The sequence below is a fragment of the Diadema antillarum genome, unplaced genomic scaffold (genome assembly GCF_040938485.1).
Source record: "Diadema antillarum isolate AM-2024a unplaced genomic scaffold, OU_Dant_1.0 scf00000075, whole genome shotgun sequence".
In the NCBI taxonomy this organism is placed as follows: domain Eukaryota; kingdom Metazoa; phylum Echinodermata; class Echinoidea; order Diadematoida; family Diadematidae; genus Diadema; species Diadema antillarum.
Genome location: NW_027270964.1, coordinates 4,777,501 through 4,787,694, shown reverse-complemented (window position 1 = coordinate 4,787,694; position 10,194 = coordinate 4,777,501). Strand labels below are relative to the sequence as shown.

The following is a 10,194-nucleotide window of genomic DNA, read 5'->3' as shown; positions in this document are numbered from 1 at the left end:
TATGTTTATATGTATGTATCATTGTTGTTATCATTATTATTTATTTTTTTTTCTTTTTATCAAATTACTTATTTATTTTTTTCATTTGAAGGGGTAGGCGATGAAGGGGTGTCGGATGGGGAGGGGGGGGGGGGAGGGAAAGGGCATGCAGGTAATTTCCAAAACCATCGTTTAAAATCCCGATGTAAAATCCTTTTACCTGTGTGGCCTCATTTGCTGTCATTTTATCATTTGATCAAACACAAACACAAAATTCTTATTGCAAATGTGATGTACTTCTATGTTTCTTTTTTTTTTAGATATAAGAAGAGAATTTCAGAATTTGAAGATTGAAACTGCAGCAAATTGTCATGGTGAATTGCTGCTCAACGTGTCTTGGAACCATCACAATTGCGAAACCCCACACTATCACGTGAAACATACAACAGGAGAAACATTTGACCTGAGGGTGCGTACATTATCACATAATGAAATTGATTTGATACCACACACAGTTGAAGTAAACTATAAAGGCAGCTACAATCACAATGAGGCATACTATCGATGCTACGAATTATGAATACAGCAATCTGATGTTGAAATAGACTATACGGTCTCGTTTGAAATAAAGTGTCGCTGATTTCACTAATGATTTGTAAAATCAATTTACCAACCAATATGCTACATCGAATTCCTGAAGTTTAGAAATTGAGCCGATCCGAGATTTGGAGTAAGAATAGTACTCTTACCCTTGTTTACTTCCAAATGCTAGTGATTGTCCATTTTCTCTCCACGTCTTGTGATTAGTCGTCCCCTCTCTCTGTCTCGTATAAAAGAAAAATGCCACCTAATGAGGATTAAATGAATACAGCAATATCCATACATAATTGAAGTTTGAGGAAAATCGAACAATACGTTCAAAAAAATATTATTTCTTTTTTTTTTCAGTGCCGCAATCACCGAATAAGAAGACTCCAACAGATTGTGACATCACTGCAGTACAACGATATTAGGAAAAATTCGAAGAGAATTCTACAAATTTCTTTTTTTTTAATGAAAAGTACATTCTCCCTCGACGTTTATTGGTGCATGTTAAGGGCAACATTGTTTTTTCCACTTTCAGAAAGAGGTCGGTCAAGTGTTCTTTGATTTTGCTGGAAATATGAAAACATGATCAATTCTGCTAATAGTTTCTTTATATCGTTGTCCTGCATTGACGTCACAAACTGTTCTATTCCTCCAATCCAGGGATGGCGGCACCTAAACTGTTATAAAGATTCATAACCGATTTTCCTCGCTGATGTGTTCTTATAATAATGTTGCAGTCACTCAATTAATTTACGTGACCGTGCATCACAAAACGAACAAAAAGTCGCACCCCTTGATTTTACGTGAGAACTCAAAAAAAGGGGCAGTGGGTCAACCAAGTCAATCTTGATTTTTTCATATGTTCTAAAAGAGCTATCCTTCTACATCATTCTCAAGTTTGGGATCATCACATAAAGTTTAGGGGAGTCCATTTGAATTGAGTTATACTAAGTACATCATTTCAAAGATTAGAGTCTGCTCTTTAAGAATCTGCCTTTCACTAAAAATCCATGTGTGGCGACTTTTTGTTGGTTTTGTGATGCAGGGTCACACACACACACACACACACACACACATAATATATATTCAGTGATTTGTCCTTTAAAGTATTTCCAGCAGACTTCTTTATTGGGACAGAGTTGTTATTTATTGCACCAAGACCACTTGTTTATTGTTGTATAACGAGCATTGCCATGTTTTATGCACTAGAGACAGATTTTCACTCGCTTTCTCCCTGTCACTCTTTGTTGTCTGACAGACAGAGATGGCCTGGTCTTTAACACGACCCTTCATTTTGATATCAACAAATCTTTCAGAAGTGCAACATTGTGTGAAATTGAGCTGTAAGGATAAGGAGACCTGGTCTCAGAAAGTGTGCACTCTAGACCCACCCGAAGGTAAGTTTCCGCTCAAAAGCCTGAAGGCTCGGGCACAAATGCCTTTACGAACTGCTACGAACGCCGTAAGAACAATTTTGTGACCATTTCGTAAGATCTTCTAAAGACGGCCGTATGAAAACGGCGTTCGTAGACCTTTCTTAAACCGTTCGTAAGTTCGTAGCATGGTCAATGGTCTTGTCCTAGATTTCTTTCCACATCGTACGAAACCCCCGTTTCGTAAGAACAACGTAAGAACCACTGAAGATTTTTTTTTTTGTAGATATCAAACGGTCACAAGACAATTCTAGAACCCTCAAATTCTTGAGATGATCGTAAGTACGTCTTAAGTTGTTCACAGAATATAAAATTGTCGAAAGTACAGGCAGCGTTTGTTTGCAACAGGACAAAATATACAAAAAAAATTGTAAGATCTTCTTACGCACGACTTGAGAAGTCAAAGAAGATCTTACGAATAATTCATAGGCTGTTATTGCCCCGATGCAAAAAAAAAGAGCTTTCTTGACTTCCCCTCTGCTCTCTTTCCAAACAGACTTCCCTTTTTGCTCCCATATACATTTCTTCGACAGGAGATGCTTCTTCGTCGAACACCATGAACATAATGAGGATATGAACTTCACGCATTTGGCTTGATTCTCTCAAAAACTAAGCAAATGTACAATTTGAGTACGTACTATATACGTACTGTACGAGCAGCATACGAACGTCTTATGAACGCTATAACTTTCTTACAAACTCCGCAAGAGCCCTCTGTGAACAACTTCAGGTGTTCTTACGATCATCTTAAGAATTTGAGACATCTAGAAATCTACGAAAAATATCCGTGGTACTTGCGTTGTTCTTACGACGTTCGTACTGCCGCCCTAGGAAGAAGGGTTTTTGTACAATGGAGAAAAAAAACAACCCTTGGACAATATCGACCATGCTGCCGACTTACGAGCAATCGAAGAAAGGTCTACGTTAACGCTTGCTTCGTACGATCTTCTTAAGAAGATCTTACGAAATGGTCTAACGATCGTTCTTACGGCGTTAGTAGCAGTTCATAAAGGCATTTATGACCGAGCATTTCAGATGTCGTCGTCACTAGGAGTTATTGGGAAATAAAATTGGATCAAACAAATATCAATATTGTGTAATCTACGGAGAGAGCGTTTTGTCACAAAGCCTAGATTGTTTTTGACAGGATTGGTTTTATGTAACTAAATTACTTCAAGAGAGGTAAGACATAGTCAAAGTTTGTAATTTACCGTAAAAGGCTTATGATGTTGTGAGTTTTTGGCGTTAAATCTTGTTGAATATTCTGCATTACAAATTTTAGTATTCTAGTGATACATGAATTCTAATAGGTATAAGCAGGAAATTGACTTTGATGTTAAAATGTCTGATACGAAATAAATGTCTGTACGAAATCAAGCGTATCCTGGGGTATACTGATACATGTATGTATGATAACCAATATAAAAAAATACACGAAAGTTAGCAAAATATTACTTTACTACCTTTTTTAGTTTTCCTGATTGATTGAGAGTATGTGTATGATCTTTTGTCATACGTGCAATATTACATCCATATCTCATAGAACTGTATATGGCCTGTGAGAGAAACCACGAGTTGCAGCTGAAGTGCGCGAATGAGTCTTCGCATCTCTCAGTTGGGTCCCGTGTGATCTGGAGACACAACGGCACAGAGGTTTCTGACGGAGGCGATAATTCGGGAAACGTCTCGGTGCTGCGTATACCAAACACCACGTGGACAGATGCCGGAAGCTACTCCTGTGTTTCAGAAACGAACATGACAATTAGGTCGTACAGTGTGCGTATAGGCAGTAAGTACATATGAAACAAACAAATATACAAACAAACAAACAAACTTATCAGAGCAGGACTGCTGAAGACATAGCTCTATGAGGCGCCAAGTGTCGCATGGTTCCTTTCGTTACGAAATCAGTCATTTCGTCGACGAAATCGAATTGTTCATTTCCTTACGAAATGACTGTATTTCGTAAGGAAATTATAATTTCGCCCATGAAATAATCATTTCGTCGACGAAATGTTCATGTCTTAACGAAATAGCAACGTTGCGAAATGACAACAATGCTTTAGACATAAGGAAGAATAGAACGTTTGTTTGTTTCTTCGTGTTTTTTCATCTCGAACCTCATAGTCTCTCTTAATGTGCTAGTCTTGCTTCCAGGGACGTGTCGTCAAGTCATTTTGTCGTCTTTTTCCTGTAACTTGTCTTGTTGCTGTCATATTATTTGTTCATGTTTGTTTGTTCTCTTATCTTTTTCGTTTTCTTCGTCTGACTCTTTGCGGGATACAAACATTTCTGTTGTCCCATTTGTCTTTTGTCCCAAACTTCTTGCTGTTTTGATGCCGTTTTATCAATAGTTTTAATGGAGTTCTTTTTTTTTCAAGTAGGGTTGACAGTCTACAATCATTGTGTGTGTGTGTGCGTGTGTGTCTGTTTTAGTGGGTCCCTCCGTTTTTCACACAATGTATACTCATATTTCATTTTCATTACTTCAGTCGATTATATTGTATCGTTTCTGTAAGTTTTCAATTATTGTCGTTTACCCCCGTTCAATCGGACAATGTATATTCATATTTCATTTTTATTTCTTCAGTCTCATTATATTGCATCGTTTCTGTAAGTGTTCAATTATTGTTGTGAACCACTGTTCAATCCACATTGATTTCTTTAATTTGATTTCTGCCACTAAAGAAATGAGTAAGTTGCATATTATGTCATTGTAGAGAAATGAAAATAAATTCATGAATCCAATGAATTAAAGGGAACAGAATAGAAATAGATGAAATTATTTGACATTTTACCGTTTTCATGAACATTATACATAATGAACTGTAGATTCTCATGAAATTATCGAAGAGCTAATGACTACAGAAGAGGACATTGTATTCCCTTATTAGATATAGACTAGATTTATTTTGAAAATGATCACCGCAGAAATTAGTGAAATCGATGTTGATAATGCTCTACGACATCATTGTTACCCCTAAAAGTACAATTTCAGTTTGTCAAAATTTTGCATTTATCCCACTATGACATTGTTCAAGGTTGATTATCTACGTGTGTAAAAGAGTCTCATTTAAGTGTAGGCTAAACTGGGTGTTGCTATTGTTCTCACAGTGAGTGAATCGTGATAGGGCTTTTTATTTTAGAAGAGAACTTAAGATACAGTGACAGATGATGCAACTATAAGACATACATGAATAATCCTAATCTTTGCAGTTCCACCTCGAGGATCTTCATTGGAATGCCACTGTAATGACTATACAGTTCTCATCTGTACATGGACCGTGCCCGAGACAAACCTACCAACGAATGCCAGATGTGGCTATTTTCAAAGGTACAGCTGTCTAGTGCTATAGTTCTTGTAACAAATTCGTGTGCTTTGATAATGCAATAAATGAATTAGATTATTCGCTAATTAATATTATTCATCATAGACATAGACACTATGCCAAAATTAAACTCTCACTTGCTCGACATTACATCGCGGCCGCGGCTTATAGTGTTGAGCTCGTGGACCTTTTTTTTTCCTTTTGTCGAGCTCGTCGGTCTTATTTGCCTATTTTGAGATCTTTTAGCCTGTTCCATTTATTTTCTAGCTTTTGAACTTGTATAACTGGTTAATGTCTTGCTCATGGGCTATATGACTAGTGGATGTTTGACTCTTGGATATTTTTCTATGCCATGTTTGTGTATTATTCATAGACCTTACGACTAGTGCGTGTCTAGCTCTTGGGTTGACCCCGGCTAATTCACTCAATGGGAATACAGAGAACATAGCAGTTCATATGAATTTTACACTCTAAAAACAACCGGGTCAGTCTGATCGGGAAAAGGGTCTGTTGGGGCCGCACTCCGTTCTGGGTCAGAAAAGACAAGGAATGGGGTCAGATATGACCCCATTCAGAGTCATGAATTGGGTCAGGGTGACCCCATTCCGGGTCTTCATGATCAAATCCCAAGTCATTTTTGACCTGGAACGGAATGTGACCCCAACGGACCCTTTTCCGGGTCAGTTCTGATCCGGATGTTTTTAGGGTGTAAAACATTGCTGTAATGTTAGAAATGGCATGAATTTAACTGACTTTCAGAAGCCTTGACAATATTCTGGGAAATCATATCAACCCTTTCAGTGCAAATGAGTCAACTTTGCACAAATTTCACACACATACTGATGGACAAAAAATGATGTGGCATATGCTCCTACACAAAGCTTTTCCAGGTTTATACGCTTTCATGTTTACAAAGTTGTTGTTGTTGGTTTTTTTTTTTGGGGGGTGCTGTTCATTATTCCGAAGGTTCGATATTCCGAAGGTTCGTTATTTCGAAGGTTCGTTAATCCGAAACACACAAATTCCCTATACCTAGAGGTTTGCTAATCCGAAAATGAAAAAGGGTTCTTAATTCGAACATTTGTGGCGTTATTCCGAGGGTTCGTTATTCCGTGGATTTGTTCATCCGAAAATAAAATTCGGAACCTTCGGAATAACGAATCTTCGGAGTGAAGAGCCTTCGGAATAACGAACTTTCGAAATAACGAGCTGTAACCGTTTTTTTTTTTGCCCCAAATACCTGGAATGTATGTATGATTATCAAACCGTGAAGAAAATCAAATATTGTGCACAATGAAAAGCATCATCATTGCCACTCTTTATGCATCATTGCCAAGGTTCTCGTGCAGATTGTGTATAACAAGTCACTGTAACCAGGTAACTGAATGCTGAAGATGTAGACCTTCCTCACAATGTTTAATATCTAGTGCGACTATAGCCTTTTGTGAAGAAATCACAGCAATAAACTTTACCCCGGTGAGGTGGTTTAGTCACCACATCGCACTGCATAATTTTTTGTATGCTCACATATTTTTGTATTATAAAAAAAACATCAATTCATTTTTACACAGAAATAGGAACTAATGTAATAAAAATTGTACAAGATCAGTCTCATGAAACATAGTGTTCACCAATGATAACTTACCTGCTGCTTGCATTTGTTCTTTAATATTGATCTGTGTACATCAATCAGATCGTAGCAAGACGTTACGCGAAGACGTCCAAACATGGAACACTATCATTTACCATGCAAACCACTCCATCAGTTAAAATGAATAATACATGAATAAATAAACGAATAAATAAAATATTAATGAATAAAATCATAAATCAGTTAATCAATCAATCAATCATTTTATCAATAAGTACATACCTAAATGCATACATACAAAAAATAAAGATGGCACAACAAACAAAAACAGGACGTACAGAAATTGCGAATCATCTGTTCGTATGTCTAGTGTACGTGTGCCCATCCATTGATGTACAAAGTTGTAAGTCCATGGTGTGCCTCAGCCATAGAAGCAGTATTTAAAATTTGTATTTTCTCTTTACATTGAATGGTAAGAGTGTAGCTGTGGTGGTCGAGAACTGAATCACATCAACTGTCGGGAACATGATAGCCATGAACACCTTTCTAACCAAGGCAAAGTACGCTGGAACAATAAACATCTCAAACATGAAGGGTAAACACCAAGCATAGAATGAGCATTGTACAGGTGACACCCATCAAATATCAATCTGACATGACATGACAACATCTAGCACTGAGTTATGCTCTTATATCTGTGAAGGACGTGACTGGTTACAACAATTTTAAACGAATGAAAAGTTATCTTATTGTTTTGTCTTCATGTACGTTCTAAACTTACTCAGGAATATTACTTTTTCTCTTTCTCCATCAGCAACTATCATGAAGATGAGTCATGCGAGTCAAGCAGTGGGGAGTATCGTTTCAACTTGACGGAGCACCGCATGGGAGGTACAGTGTATTATATTAAAATCCTGACAAGGAATGCTGTAGGGCATATGTCCGACCCAACATCTGGAGATCTCATGTTTTGGATTTCAAGGGATTGTGAGTTGAATTTTAATTCTGTTTTATATTGCCATCTACTTTTTAATATAAATACACATTTGTAACATAATCTAGTATAGGTATTAAAACATTGCATACATTTTTTTTTTCATTTCAAAACATGCATTTGTTGTTTCAATTGGAGTTTTTCCTCTGTTTTTATTGTTATCTTTATAATGGTTTTAGTTGTCGTTTAGCAACCTGCTTAGTTCCGTCGTTGTTTGATACTTTTGAAACTCTGGAATGTTCCTTACAACAATGGGAGATTTGAACCTATTTGTTTGTGTCAATCATGTAAGTAGCCTCTCAAAGTTTTAAACCGACCGAATGTATTTGAAATACCTGAAAATCACCAACATTTATACATCACCTCACATCTTTTTTTTTCGCATTTAATCATTCTGCTCCTCATCACTATGTCGTGAAAAGAAGATCAAGTAGGCCTAATTCAGTCTTCCCAGCAATGTGACATAAATGGTTGGTGAAGACGAAAGTTTGGAGCTAAATAGATTTCTTGAAATTCTCCAAGAAGTCGAGACGACCTGTGCTATTCTTTTTTATCTAGTTTAGTTTATTTTTTCTGTTCATTCATCTAACAGTGTTGAGCTTGCAGTCTTTCATTCAAATAAAGACCCATGAGTTGAAAATTCCAGTAGTTGGTCAATATGAAAAGTGAAGAGAAATATGTTAAAAATATTATTGATTATAATACAGCAGGAAAGACAAAGATATTTCATATGCTTTTACCTTTTAAAGGCATAATGGGATGCAGACGACACAAAAACCCGGCATTAGTGCTTTAAAATAGTTCAAATGTGAGTGAGGGATAGAAACAGCTGTTAGGTGTTGTTAAATATACAAAAAGTGAACAAGAGTTATCAATAAATCATTTTAGACTAAACCGTCTACATTTACGGTCTAATGAGGAAAATGCAGATATCTCCTTATATTTTAGGCTCTATCGCGAAAATTTTATATGATAGGATGTTTTCGTGTTACAACAGACCTACACTATGCATTAAATGCTATATCTTGATTTTTTTTTCTTTAAATCACTGTTCCCAAAAGCAAACAGGACCTTTAAGGAATGACATTCTTGAAAGGGCATACATTATATAAGAGATAATACTCTAAATCATACACGAATAGAAAATGATACGAGGTTCTTTTGGTTGAATTGAGTTGTTCGTAGGTAAGATTTGCTCATATCTTTGTGCATCTTTCTGACAGTGAAGATGATTTTTCATTGATGGAAAGGAGGTAGTTGTGCTGTGAACAATTATCTTTCTGTTGAGAATTTGTGAGGTTGAAGAAAAATTCAAATCAATATGAAATTTCTTTAAGAAAGCCATCAGAATGCATAAGTTCCCTAGACTGGATAGATCAGGAATGAAATTGAACAACAACCACAAAAAAGGTAGGCCTCTGTTGATACAAAACGTATACAATCAATACGTCTTATCTCAAGTGTCTTTATTTTAAGTAAACGACCTTCTACATTTTTTTTTTCTCAAATCACAATTTTTTTTACTGATCTTTAGACCAGACTTCTAACAGAGAATATTGCATGACACATGACAATGCGTTCTATCAATAATTAATGCAATATGGAAATTATCATCAACAATCATGTTCCACTGTAATTATGATAAACTATGAATATTTTTGTTAGGACAAACCTTTATTGATTTATTTACATAATGAATGTGATTAATGGTTTGTGAATACAATTTATTGTGAAATATCAGTGCTATTATTATTTGTATTATTATCATTATCATCATCATTATTCAATACGTGAATGTCTTTCATATTTCTTTGCATTCAAAGCGGAACCATATCCTCCGGAACAGTTCGAACTCGATGTCACAAGAATATCTCCTACAGAGCAACAGCTTCAAATTTCCTGGAATTATTCCCTCCCAGAAGGAAATGTTGCCTACTCCACACGGCTGCAATGGCTGGTGGACATATATGTGAATACGTCGAAGGAGGTTTGTACTCACTCGTGAGTATAATATATTACAAACGTGAAGAGCAAATCATTTTTTGTTCTTTGGTCTACACAGTCCCATGCATTTTTTTTTCTCGAAAGTCAAGATATCAAATTTCCCTTATGAAATAATACGTTTCAGAATGTTTGTAAACAAAAATGTGCTTAAGAGAGAAAGAGTTAGGTACATGCGGTTATTACACGGACAGTGCAAAGTGGGTAGTGGTATAATGTCGACCTAGCACTCGTGCTCATGATCGTGAGTAGATTTTATACGATAGAGAATTAATAATA

At 36.2% G+C, this 10,194-nt stretch overlaps 1 protein-coding gene across 1 annotated transcript in view; it reads left to right on the top strand.

The window, feature by feature from the left end:
• The first annotated feature begins 315 nt into the window (after nucleotides 1–315).
• Nucleotides 316–10,194, top strand: part of LOC139717456 (uncharacterized) — a 15,596-nt gene continuing 5,717 nt past the window's right edge. The window contains exons 1-6 of the mRNA XM_071628962.1: nucleotides 316–448; nucleotides 1,826–1,964; nucleotides 3,544–3,789; nucleotides 5,217–5,334; nucleotides 7,735–7,907; nucleotides 9,738–9,901. Coding sequence (XP_071485063.1) covers nucleotides 1,832–1,964; nucleotides 3,544–3,789; nucleotides 5,217–5,334; nucleotides 7,735–7,907; nucleotides 9,738–9,901 — 834 coding nt within the window. The 5' untranslated portion in view covers nucleotides 316–448; nucleotides 1,826–1,831. The remainder of the gene's footprint in view (nucleotides 449–1,825; nucleotides 1,965–3,543; nucleotides 3,790–5,216; nucleotides 5,335–7,734; nucleotides 7,908–9,737; nucleotides 9,902–10,194) is intronic.